Raw genomic sequence first — 14,551 nt, 5'->3', positions numbered from 1 at the left:
ACAACCGAGATAATGGTTCGTCTGATGATAAGCGATCATCACCGCCCATGAACATTTGCAGAGGTGGTACAGAGGCGCCACACATAACATTTGTGGAAACAAATTGTTATTTACGTGATCTAAATGAATACACTAAACCGTTTCTGATGAAATGTTAAATTAAACTCATACAAGCAATCATTTCTCTAACGATACTATAACACAGGTTTTAACCTAACATAGGGATCATTGTTTAAAAATTAAACCATAAAACTGTAATGTACCTGTATTATTTGTGTAACTTAATGTCTACAATGTTTTTATTTTTGGTTCAAATAAACTTTATTCTATTTTTAATTTATTTGAATTATTCTATTTATGACCTTTGTAAGAGAACTGGTAAAAAATAATATGATATAAACATAGGTATTTAAACTATATTTTTAAGTCCATATGTCGTAATATCTGTAAGTTAAACGGAGCACAAAAAATGGGTATTTTTCAGTTCTTAATCTATGATAAATTCGTCTTTGTCTTTATTTTTACGTATTAATTATATTATTAATAGATTTTTCCTGAGATATCATATACGCTATACCTGTAAACCTATGAGTTTATTCTGATGCGTTTACAAACGCCACACCACGAACTCCAACTTTTATACCGTCAAGTCCAATAAATATCCTTTGGTCACAATGAATTAACGTCTCATAATTCACAGAGCTCGGGTCATTTAAAAACCATGACCTAAATTACTTTGAACCAAATACCTCCAGCTGTACTTGAAATAATTTAGGATTGTTTCAGAGTACGCGCATTATTTTCTGTTATATTTTACCGATCCGCCCCAGCCTCGGTTCGCTCAGTGTAGAAGCAGTTTTCTAACGGTGAAAGAATTTTTGATCGGTCCGGTAGTTCCTAGATTATTGCATCTAAACAAACAAATTCTTCAGTTTCATATCATTAGTATAAGTATAGATTGTTGTCCCATATTTATCCCCGCATCGCGCTTTTCTGAATGCAATGTGTAGGTACAACAAAATAATAGAAATATGATTTTTATCTAACAGGGCACATAAGATTGATCAACTATGGTGTATAAAGAAAATATATAATATTATATTTTTTAAATTTGAACCGCAGAACATTTGAGATTTGCGCATTCAAACGGTTAGCATTTTATTAAGTATAGATTGCAATTGTAAACACGAAACATTATTTACTATATAACAAAATAATTCACACTAATATTATGAATGTGAGTTTTCTTGTTTGGATGTTAGTCCGTCATTGATCTCCGGGCGAAGCCGGGACGAGCGTCTAGTAAAGAATAAAAGTAATGCCTCGTTCCATTACGGGATATGGTGCAGATGTGGTTTGACATCCGTTTCGCTGATAAATTTTCTTTATAGACCATAGTTGATCCATCTTCTGTGCCCTGGGAGATATAATCATATTTTTATTCTTTTATTTTCACTTTATATTGCATTCATGGGGATGGGGATAAGTATAGGATTATAATTTAGACTACACAGTACTACATAAAATGACGACGATGAATTCGATTGTTTAAACGCACCGATCTCAGGAACTACCGGACCGTTTTTGAAAATTCTCTCACCGGTCCGCGAGTGCACGTGAACCCGGAGTGACATAGGGTATATCCTACAAATATTATAAATGCGAAAGTTTGTAAGGATGTGTGTGTGTTTGTTGCTCTTTCACGCAAAAACTACTAAACCGATTGCAATGAAATTTGGTACGTAGATAGCTAATCAACTGGAATAACACATGGTTGTTAATTTTCTTTTATGCCCTATGAAGTAATTGAAAGGTAGACCAACAGTTATGGACAACTAGAATAATATATTTATATTTAATCATATCCGTACTCTACGTATTATATGGACACAGTTTAGTTTATAATTGTTATTTTTATTATTAAAATACTATTATTCGAAAAAGCAAATCGCGTTCAAATTTAACTGGGACCGGACCACGTAGCAGACATCAGCTTTCAAATAACAAAAGTAACAGAAAAATCGTTTTACCCTGTAAAAAGTTATGAGACAATAAATACAAAAAATACACTCGTCTTGATAGCTCCTTGTCCTCCTTTTTTAAGTCGATTAATAAGTTAAACTATTGGTCTTTACAATATTACTGCGGTTAAAACCGTTGATAATTAACCAGTTATTTGCGGTTATAAACGCGGTGAGAGCGTAATTTGTTAAATAAATTGTCAAAATAATTATGTTTCTTTGTATGTCAATAAAATGCTTGTAAACAATATTCTAAAGTTCACTAAACAAAGGTAAAGTTTAAAAGTTATAAAAACTAAAATTATAATTAATTATAGTGTAAAACAATAATTAATATATATAAATTAACTGTCACGTTGTTTGTCCGCGATGGTCTCCTAAACTACTCAATCGATTTTAATAAAGTCTGTGCACCATGTGCAGTTTGATCCAACTTAAAAGATAGGATATATTATTTCAATTACGATATATATATATATATATATATATATATATATATATTACCTGGGCTGAGCCGGGGCACGCGGCTGATGAAATGATAAAATAAAGAAATGATAAGATATTCAAAGTACTATAGGCATAAATTTCCCACCGGGGTTTCAAGGCCAGGCATTATTCAACCATAGAATATTAATAAGAAATATTTTTCAGGGCTTTCAAACTATTAACGTTATAATCATTTGGAACAAAGGATCCCTCGGAAATTCCTTTGTCAGTTTATTAAGTAGAAGCAGCCTAGTGATATAAATATTCGAGAAATATTTTGCGATCGTAAAATTCGAGGTCGCCGAATACACGTTTTTGGCATACAATATTTCGTCTATTCATATGAGAATACAGTTATATTGTAATAAACTCGAACGGAATAATATTAAGTTTGTATCTCGTCTTATATTACTACTGAGGTACGTAATATAATTTAGAACGCTTTAGTTATATTTTCAGCTGTGCGATATTATATTAATTTTGTTATTGTTCTCTTATTGTTTTTCTTGTATTGTATGAGTCTGTGTTAATATGATATGTGGATAACTAAGCAGATTTTGGTATGAAAAAAAGGTTGTTATTTAGTGGGTAATTTTGTACAAAAATGCTTAATACATTATAAAAGGTAGGATCATAAGGGGAACCATTTTAAACTGAGTATTATTGATCGGCTCAGTCATGATAAAAAAAGCATTATGTGGTTTTATAAAACCACGGTAAGAGTGAAACTTCTTTCACATTATAGATATTTAAATGATGGTCAGGTGATAGAACTATAGACGCCGCCATATTGGCCTCGGCTGCTCTGAAGAGCCTTTCACTTTATCCCTACTCCGCGGCCGACCGTCACGCGACATGCGATACACAGACCAAAAAAATTTGAGACGATGTAATAAAAGTTTCACTTCAAAAATTTAGATATATAATAAATGCTTATAAAATATAATATATTGTTTTTCAGATAAGCCTCGTCAACCAATAGTAATTAGCAAGCAAATACCTCTACATAATATGGTTTTGAATAAGCGTAATATTATTACGCCTTTGATCTTGCAGTGATAACTGAAATCATCGAGACAATGTCCTTGTTGTCACAACTCAATAATATTCAATAATATAGTAATGATGAAAACACAGATCCTTGTTAACACGAGATTACTATTGGCAGTATTAGCAGCGCATTTGTGATGAAGAATTAAAATGAATTGTACACGTCAAAAAATAAATTATTTAAAATAAACTCAACATAAATATATAAAGTGCATAACAGACGGTCTTATGTATAGAGAACCATCTCTTCTAGGTAACCGAAACATCTATAATATAATACAAAGAAAGCGTATTGGTAGGTGGGGTATACTGTAGATTTATATTATGTTATATTACTTGTGCTGTACACAGTACACAGTATTGTCTGTCACTAAGTATAATGTGTCTAATTTTACAATATACTTTATGTATATACTTCTCATAATATAAGGTATCTACAAAACTTATAAACGTGTGCGCGACAGCCCTCAAAAAGTGTCCCGAGGTGCTAACAAAATAGCATGTTAAACTCGGTCTCGGGATTATTAAACTGTGTCTGTACGATGTCGTGGACTACTGAAATTGTGCTTACCGACTAGGGACTACAGCTCAAGGTTAACACAATAATAAATACTTGGGTTTTCAACTATATTTGCCTTTAATATTGTTTCAATCGAGTATCTTGCAAAAAACATTCACATATTTAATACAATGACAATAATGAAAGATTTAATTGCTATGAATCTTAGCACCATTTATCGTCATTATTTTTTAATCATAGAATCATTAATGCTACCATTAAACAAGCTTCAAGGAAATATCCAAGGAAATACCAGCAGCGAGGGAGCGTTAATAATTTTACCTAATTTGAATTTATTATCCAATTTTTAATATTGAAGAATAATTAATAAGACATCATCATACTCGAGTGTATAATAAAAAGTATATATCAATATCATATTGCTTTATTTGTATTATTTTATGAGAAAACTATGAAAGCGATATTTAAACATAATTACGCATGAGTTGGGTGCAATAAGCTGTATGTTATTAATTTATTTAAAAATTTTACAGAGCACTTTCACTATGAAATACGTTAACATTTACATTATTCCGTCATTGATATTATCTAGGAAATGAGTCTCTTACTATAACGACGATAAAAGCATATTTACAATACGCTATCAAGTTTCTTATAGCAGCGGAAAAGCCAGTGGCAAATATTTCATCCGATCTCATAATACTGTATAGGTTTACAATATATATGAGATAGTAATCGTAATTTATTGAGAGTGGTCAAGTCTCTAGAGCTTTATGAAGCAGTTTTTCTTTATTATTTGTTATTGAACTTATAATATTTTTGTGTCATAGTGAGCTACGGACATGGTGGTTCGCCCGATGGAAAGGGGTCACCACATCCCACGAGCATTTGCAGGTATGTATTTTCCTTCTTCTCTATAGTAGCTTCTCCGGTACCAACAGGCCCATTTCTTGCCGAAACGGGCTTCTACTAATACTTCCACATTGAAATATATGAAGTGAAGTCAGAAGTGTTTGGTTTGCACAGACTTGTACTGGAGTTAAATATATATACGAAATAAGAAAATTAAATAAGGTATGGGTGATTTATCAGATATACAGAATTATTCATAAGTAAAGTTGGGTGTGAATGAAATATGATGTGGTTTTCCACACCTGCTTTATTCTTCAAAAATACAATCTATTCTCATAGTTTTTCATCGAAAACAATGGCACAATATTTATAATGCATTTACCAAATAGCGTGACTATGATTGAAAAACACCCTTTCGTAATATACGATTATTATAACCCAGTTTGACAAACTATACACTTCGATAATAAAAACCTCCTTCGAGGTTATTAAATTAAGCCTTATCATAACATGGATCAAATACCACATCCGATAAGCACGCACCCACGTTAACGACATTTTAAATAATTTGAGGTCCATAGAACGTTGGCCTCGCAAGATCAAAGCTTGAATTAGGAGGGTGGGCAATTTACCAAGATTTCTTACAATTGAGGGAATTTCTGTTTGGAATGCTTATGTTAAAAATGCGAGGATTTTGAGGAACGACTTTGTTATTTTACAAAGGGACGTAGGTTATAATATATTGCGGTGTCTAAGACGAACTTTTTTGCATATATTTTGTCCGTAATATAAGGGTAGTATGGTATCATTTTATTTATTTACTGTCCAATAAATCAAATGTAGTTTTTTATATACAATAAGTATAAACAAATGTTTTGCTGTATTTTTGTACGCTTAGGCTGGGTTTCATTGACGCTGATTCGATATCTGTGGGTTATGGATGACGTTTTCGAATGCATCATTTCGAAGGCATCTTTTGATCGCTTTCTCGATCTTACAGGTTTAAACAAGGAAGCATTGAACAACGTCCTATCCATCAAAAATCTATTCATATGGTGTTTGTAATATTATATATTTGTATTACATATTACTTTATTATTATTAAAAAAAAACTCTAGTTCTTACCAAGTAACTCTTTGATTTATTTTCTTAATGAATTAATATCAGCCTATTTATTTGTTCTATTAATCAAAACTAAAACTTACCAATAAATTGGAATGTGGTACACGTAAAGCAAGATATCACAACGTAGTGCAGGAGAGTCATTTTGATCATTTCCACCATCACTTGCTCACATTGTATGTCACTTCTAGTAATGATCTCAATATGACGTCATTGCTATTTATCTACATGGTACCAGGTGATTGAAGATTTTTACATATATCACATTCGAACCGAGTTAACGTAGTCATTTTCATGGAGATTAGGAAGTACCTGTAACAAAAAGATTGAAGAAATTAGAGAGGTATTCGTAGAACCGAAGGCCTGTCTCGTTCTCCTCTTTCTTTTCCCCTCCCTATCTGTTTCTAATCCATTATCCTTGTGAAGTGGGTAACGCGTTCGCAGAACCCCACCTCGGCAAATGTTCATTGCCGGTGGTGTTCGTTTTTCATCAGGCGACTCACCAGCTCGGTTGCCTTCTCTGATTTAAAAAATGTAATATTTATATTATTCATTCGAGTAGTGACAAATTACTTGAAAAATATTAAACTTGAGTCTCATCATGAACAGTTAACAGCTTTTGCAATAATAAAAATAATTATTTTCTAGAAAAAATAGTACCGGAATCCTTACAGGAAAGCACCACTCCAGATTATAAAATGGGACGCAATTGCAACCATTCCCTGCCAAAATAAAAATACAATCGAATTGAGAAACTCTTTTGTTTCTTGTGAAGTAATGGCGGGAAATTCTACAATTGTTTAATTGAAGCTACTATTCAATAATATCAAAAAAATACTGTCCTTTATCTTTGATGTTAAAGCAGTATTTTCTTGTGTTTGATTTTATGCGAGTATTATACATTTAGAAATTAAACACTTTTTAACTGGAGACTCAGTCGCTGTAAAGTGTTCGAAACGTCGGGTTAATAATATACTGAATAAATCGCGTTTAAAATCCGTTAAAAAGTCTTTAATTTCTAAATTTTAAAAGGTTAAAGCAGGATTTAATCGGAGTAATACAATACTCATTTTACATTATGTTATAACACCAGCTTTGATAAAAAATCTTGGCGTCATTTTAAAAACCTAACAATATTATGAGTATGGCTCTTAAAACGAGCCAAGACGAGTTTCTACGTAATCTAATACATAATAATGTTAAGAAAAATCTTTAAGAAGTTTTTCACAGAAATGTCATGCGGGTATTGTATTCATTTAAAAACTTTAGTTTTTCTCCAGCCAAAAACTAAATAAAACATTTGATATAATGGAAACTAATTCATAAGTTCATTCACAATACAATTTAAATTAGCAACACAACATTATCATTACAAATTTTTAATACCTTGCCTTTATATTTTGCAACAACGTAATAAATAAATAAATATAATTTTATAAATTCGATTGTATTTTTATTTGTTTTGTAACTATATAACACAGCAACCAGATCATTTCTGTATAATAATACAAAAAAATTAGGTAACTGCTATACAATATACTTACATATTTATAGACTAAAATAACTGCTAGCATTTTTTTCTGTTAGCCAGTAACAATGGCGTTAATCACATAATATATATAATCACATATATAATATACTAGCTTTCCGCCCACGGCTTCGCCCGCGTGAAATACGGTTATATCGCTTTCATCTCCCTATTTCAACTCCTTCTACTCTTTTTTTCTCGATAAAAAGCATCCTATGTCCTTTCCCAAGTTCAGTTCTACCTTCATACCAAATTACATCAAAATTGGTTCAGTGGTTTAGGCGTGAAAGCGTAACAGACAGACAGACAGACAGAGTTACTTTCGCATTTATAATATTATAGTAGGGATAACTAGACAGACTTTGACATAATTTAATACAACGATCCCAAGGTCAAAGATTAAAGTTTTATGTTTCAATGTATTAACAAATAAATAATTGATATAATATACTCATATGTAAAGTGCAAAATGTTGTAGTTCACGCGAGCGAATCCAATATAATTAAACTTACTACAGTATTATTTATCTTTATTATCAAGCTTATGCTCAACTATCAAAAACTTCAAATAAAAATAAAAAAATAGATGTAAATAGAATCCATCTTTACATATACGTTTATCCACAGTGAAACCTAATATAGTAAAATAGGTATATTTTCGCCCTAAAATCTCTAACCCGAAAAAATCTCAACCGTTTTTCCACCCAGTCTTTGTTAGATAAGGTTTACTCGCTCGTAACACTAGATCAAAACAGAGCATATCAACGTAATCCAGATTCTGGAGAGTCTCCAAAAACATTGTATTCTTGTATGAGAAAATTGTAGGTATTCAAATTTTATTCCTTTACTGCGTAGGATTGGACCAGTGTACGTGTAATGTTATATTTTTGAAGATGAGTTTATGGTTCGTATGTACTATAAACGTATCTGCATTTTTAATTTAACCAGGTTAGGCGTTGAAGATTTAAACTATGGACAGTTAACACAGGAGACGTGTAACATTTGGAGGCAAGATTGGACAATTTTTTGGTCTATTTGTTTTTTGTTGTATTTAATTTATAACATTACTAGCTCCGCCCCTCGGTTTCACCCGTAGTAAGTCCGTATCCCGTAGGAATATTGGGATAAAAAGTTGTCTATATGCTATCCCATTTGTCCAGCGATCTACGTACCAAATTTCATAGCAATCGGTTCAGAAGTTCTTGCGTGAAAGAGCAACAAACATACACACATCCATACAAACTTTCGCATTTGTATTATTAGTAGCATAGTAGGATAGGATTCGACGGAGCGAACTTTTTATTTACGCTCAACACACGTCACAATATAACATGATTTAATTTATAAATTTGGATTTAAATGAAGGACAACATATTTCACAATTTGAAATAAACGAAACAAAATATTTTGTAAAATCCGTAATACTTTTAAAAAATGTAATGTTACTAAAGAAACACGCTGTACTCATAGATACGTAATATAGGGAAGGGACCGATTTTTTCCTAGCGATTTTAATCAGGATAATAAGGAAAACTAATAAAATTATTGTATTCACCGATGCTTGTTAAGCAAACAACGTTATTTATAACGTGTATTATATCTATCCGTATAAACTCAGTCAAAATTGAGTCTATAGGAGCTGGTTACATACAAACATACAGGTGAAGCTAATAAAAGCGTAAAAAAGGGAACAGAATTGCGATCGCAACCTCTCAATCACCATTGAAACCTTTCCCATTAAATACAACTGAAAGGCAATTCCGCTGTACAAACAATCGTGGCGTTATACGTTCATCAGTCTACATTCGCCTTCGAATTTCGAAACATTAGCTTCAATTCGTTATTTCGCGCCATTATAATTCAATATTCCCGCCACAATGTTTACAAAGGGAAATTTGACTAATATGTTGGTATTTATTACATTGACGATATTATAAATTTTGTTTCGCTTCATTGATATAATATAAAACAATTTTATTAGAGTCGCTGTGAAAGTTAAATTAGAACATATTCTTAATATTAATATCGTTTTAATTTTATTTATAGCTTAGCTAATTGCTATTTAGATTGAGTTTCTGCCTCTAACATAATGGTGCGCTGTAGCGTTGTAATTGAAGCCTTTGTATTGTTTTTCTATTTTCATTAAACAAATCAAGTTCTATTTGGTCTTGGAAGGTTACCCAAAGCTACTTATTGCCTTGTTTCATGGTACATTTATAAAACTAATCATCTACCATAATCTACCATCACGTTTCACTCCCATGTTTTTGAGATAATAACGAGCTAATGTGCTTATCAAACACCACATTAAAACAGTCGTTTAATAGAGTCTATCCAATCTCTATCCAACCTCATAACGTTTTTCAGTAATTATAGAATGTAAACAAGTGGAAGCTCTGCTATTAAAATCAGCATACAGCATACTGTATCTATACTGTAAGAAATAAAAAGAGGGGGTGAGCTGAATATTAATTTGATCGTAATAAGAATGTATTGCAATTCTACACAACTGCCTAATTGATGTAGTCAGTTGATAACAAATCGCAGCCAGTCACAAAGACTTTTAAAGTGAGTTGGACCGAACGTTGGATAATCGACGTTGGAACACAAGTACTCGTACAATCCGTACAAATGCGCGCCGTTTCTAAGTGATTCGACTTTTTATAGGTTTCAATAGATAAACGAGTTTTGCACATGTTATGAAAAGCGACATCTATATGTATCTTAAATGACAATTATTCATCCAACAGAACATTAAAACACAATTGATACTCGACAATACTATATGAAAATATAAATCACTTTCCAATTAAAATTCTTTTGCTTTAAATACAATCCTTATTTATTATAAATATGAAAGTGTTTTTTTTTATTTTATGTCATAGCGGGCAGCTGAGCTGGTGGTTCGCCTGATGGTAAGCGATCACCACCGCCCATAAACATTCGCAAAGGTAGTACCTCTGTGAATGCGCTGCCCGCTTTTGTGGGGTAAGGGAAAAGGAAAGGATTAACGACTGGAAAGAAGGAATGGACTAGGACGGGTGAGGAAAAGGAAACGGGCCTCCGGCTCCCCCTCTCACCGTACGAAACACAGTGGCATGCCACTATTTTACGCCGGTTTTCTGTGGGGGTGTGGTACTTCCCCGGTGCGAGCTGGCCCAATTCGTGCCGAGGCGTGCTCGACTCCCACAATAGAAAGTGTATTTGTTTGTCTTTAATTCACATCACAATGGAGGAATTTTATGTTTTTTTTTTGTCTGGTGATATTTAGGCTGGGTGAAACATTTATTTCCAAGTGAATGTATTTCGACTAATCCGTGAGTAAAAGGGCACTTGTTTTATAAACGTTTTTTAAAAGCAGGTAAAGCCAAACATCAAATTCAAATTCAAAATGATTTATTGTCATCTTTATACATGCGTCTCCTTCTTCCAAGCAGGAACGAAGTTAGCGGTTTTCTTACAAAATCGCAAAATAAACGTTAAAAATAAAGAATACCAAACTACGTCGCCAACTTTATAATAAGTTGGAGGTAACTCAAGATCCGGGGTCCTTAAACACAAAACAATGTCCTTTGTGGCGTTTCGGAAATTTCACAGAACATTAGCGAAGTTATATCGTACTGATATGGCCTTATGAAATTCGCAAACGAGTAGTAAAACGGAGTTATAATATGCGATTAAAAGTATGTTAATAGTAGTATCGTAGTTAAACATTTATCCTATCCTATCCTACTAATATTATAAATGGGAAAGTTTGTAAGGATTTGTGTGTGTTTGTTTGTTGCTCTTTCACGCAAAAACTACTGAACCGATTGCAATGAAATTTGGTAAGTAGAGAGCTGGACAACTGGAATAACATATAGACAACTTTTTATCCCGATATTCCTACGGGATACGGACATACGCGGGTGAAACCGCAGGGCGCAGCTAGTCGTTCATAATTTACACTAAGAAATTTTTTGTAGATACTGCACGAAGGTTATGCTTATTAATATAGTATAGTTTGCATTTCATTGTTACTTGTTTGTTATTGTGATTTTATTTTATTTATTTTTCTCTTAATTTTTCAAACCCTGCCTGCCTTCGTTATAATGTTCTTTGTCCATTGCCCAAATGTTGCCTATAGATATAGGTAGGGATGGCTTATAGCCATTTGTGCACTAGTTTTAAGTTGCTTGTTTATTGTTTTGTATTTTTGTAATTGTGTACAATAAAGAATACATAAATAAATAAAATTTCAATTGTAAGGGATCTTAACAGTATTATGTTGTGTCATGAAATTTTGTAAACACAGTATGAAGGCGATAGTTTTATCCCGGAATTCCTAATGCGAACTATACGGGAAAACTCCGGGACTGTTTATCTTTTTCCTTGACTACGCGGTAAAAGCCGCGGGTGGGAAACTAGTTTAATATATAATTTAATTGCTTCTGCTTGGTTTTTAATCAGTATGAAATATTGATTGTGTTTATACAATAATAAATTAAAAAGATATTGCTCTGAAATTATTTCTATAACATAAGATACTTCAACAAATTTAAATTTAAATGTAATGAAATTTCTACGGTAGGTATTGAATACACCGATAAAAATTTGCAATCCCCGTCATATTTAAGCCGATTTCCACCAAAATCTTTACATTTGAGTGATCATCATTAAAGAGAATTACCCGGGAGACATTTGATTTGATGGGACGATAAAGCCATGTGTACATTATCTTCGGAGATTGTGAATATCCCGAATGTTCTACGAAGCGTGATACACTTATATATCCGGCTTATTAAAAATTGGATATAGGAATAAACGAATAAATTCAAAATTCACAAATACCGAAGAAGAATTATGAAATATTATAATTCTTGCAATAACTCGGCTATTTCGTGCCAAATAATGAATATTCAAATTATTTCAATATCGCGTCTGCAAAACGCAAAATCCAGATTTTTTTAAATATTTTTCTCTATTTCACATTTGACCTTTACTTATGTTACAAATAAAAAAAATTATAGCAATAATCGAACAGCAGATAACATTTATTTATATAAAAAAAATAAAATAGTTTCGCAGTTTAAAGGAATATAAGAAAATAAGCTTGATAAAGGATTCTCTTTATACAATAATCAAGTTTTTAGGGTAAATGCACTTAGAAATTAAAATTTACTTCATCATCATCATCATCATCAGCCCGTATATGGTCCCATGGCTGAGACACAAGCCTCCTATGAGGGTTCAGGCCATAATCCACCACGCTGGCCAAGTGCGAGTTGGCAGATGTCACATGTCGTCGAATTTTTGATTCATGGACATGCCGGTTTCCTCACGACGTTATCCTTCACCGTTTTAAGCAGTGATGTTGTCCACATGTGTAGATAGATAGAAAAATCAATTTATTTACTGCACGCTCGCCCCGGTCTCGAACCCCGACTTATCGATTTGAAGTCCGAGGTTCTCACCACTGAGCCACCACTGCTTTTTTAAAATCTACTAAATCTGCAATATTACGCAATCACAACGCTGCATATTGCGAAGCATTTATTGGAATTCAGCGTGGATTTAATCAGCTTACTTTATATTGAAATACAAACACATACAAAGCACGGTTTGTGTGAGCCACAGATTATTAACTTAGCTTTGTCGACGTTTGTTCTGCTTGAACTGTCTCGGCGTGCAACATTCCAAAATATTACTCTGTGACCATTCGCATAATACCGTACGATCCTTTTCATCGCCCTATATTGGAAATAGCTTTGTATTAACTAAATGACGTATGTGCTACTGTAATTAGTCTTGTATGTTTGAATATCTCATAAATGAAACTCCAGATGGTCGCCCGCGGTTTCGCACGCGTTAATTAAAAAAATAAATGAATTTTTAATCGTTAAGAAGGAACAGATAGACAGACAGAGTTACTATCAGATTCATAACATTAAGACGGAATATGTGGATTGAGGTATTTTGTTTTTTATTCTATTAGAACAAAGAATAACGAAGACGAATGACTGAAGAAGAAGCTAAATCCTACTAATATTATAAATGCGAAAGTTTATAAGGATGTGTGTGTGTGTTTGTTGCTCTTTCACGCAAAAACCACTGAACCGATTGCAATGAAATATGGTAGGTAGCTAGCCGGTCAACTGGAATAACATAAATGCTACTTTTTATCCCGATATTTCTACGGGACACTAGCGGCGCAGCTATTACTGTATATTGTCAAAATTAAACAGAAGAATTTTTTGCAAAATTATTCGCAGAAAAGTGAATTAATTACGTAGAAACTGATACATTTAAGTAACATTCCTAGACTTCATAACAATCTGATAGTTTTATCACGAACAATGTTTGCGGCTTATATTTAGCTTTAATTTAGTGAAAAAGAGAAGACAATTGTGAGTAGTGAATATTAGATTCAGGTCCTGTTATAAATAAGAGTGACTACTAAGATATAATCAGATTTCGTACAAAGATGGTCTTTTTTCATATTCTGAGATTCATAATAGAAACCTGCTAATACGTTATTTTTTATTCATGTAAATAAAGCTTTTAAAACAGCATTAATCGAATGCTAAGCCCGATATCGATATTCTAAAATGCCGCCATTAAATAGACATGGAATATTTGAAGTTTCAAGGGATTCCAGAATGTTCTAGCAATAAATTGTCAGTAAATATAAGTGTCGCCGGTATCGCGTCGCTTCTGGAGCTTGTCATGTAAATAAGGTTCTGTGGAGAAATGCGAATGATTTCCATTTTTAGTGCTGGATGCTATAATATGATATACTCCTGTTAGGGCTGTCACAAATGTATTTATACAAATGACAACCCTTAACAGCTGATAAATAATAATAGATATTTATAAAGTAGTTGGTGTGCTTGCGACTACACCTGTATGGAATAGGGTTCTTGTGTAGCATTATAAATTATTTAGGTTAGCGGAACGTCGTGACTTGGAAATTTCTCACGTTAAAATACTTTTT

The 14,551-nt window shown here is 32.7% G+C and overlaps 1 protein-coding gene across 1 annotated transcript in view; it reads right to left on the bottom strand.

Annotated features, from left to right (window-relative positions):
• LOC119836740 overlaps window positions 1-6,358 on the bottom strand; it is a 70,124-nt gene extending 63,766 nt beyond the window's left edge. The window contains exon 1 of the mRNA XM_038362187.1: window positions 6,135-6,358. Coding sequence (XP_038218115.1) covers window positions 6,135-6,213 — 79 coding nt within the window. The 5' untranslated portion in view covers window positions 6,214-6,358. The remainder of the gene's footprint in view (window positions 1-6,134) is intronic.
• Between the last annotated feature and the right edge of the window lie 8,193 nt (window positions 6,359-14,551).

Source organism: Zerene cesonia, chromosome 25, assembly GCF_012273895.1.
Source record: "Zerene cesonia ecotype Mississippi chromosome 25, Zerene_cesonia_1.1, whole genome shotgun sequence".
NCBI classification, from domain to species: Eukaryota; Metazoa; Arthropoda; class Insecta; order Lepidoptera; family Pieridae; genus Zerene; species Zerene cesonia.
Note: the sequence above shows the minus strand (reverse complement) of the source record. Positions and strands in the feature narration are given on the sequence as shown.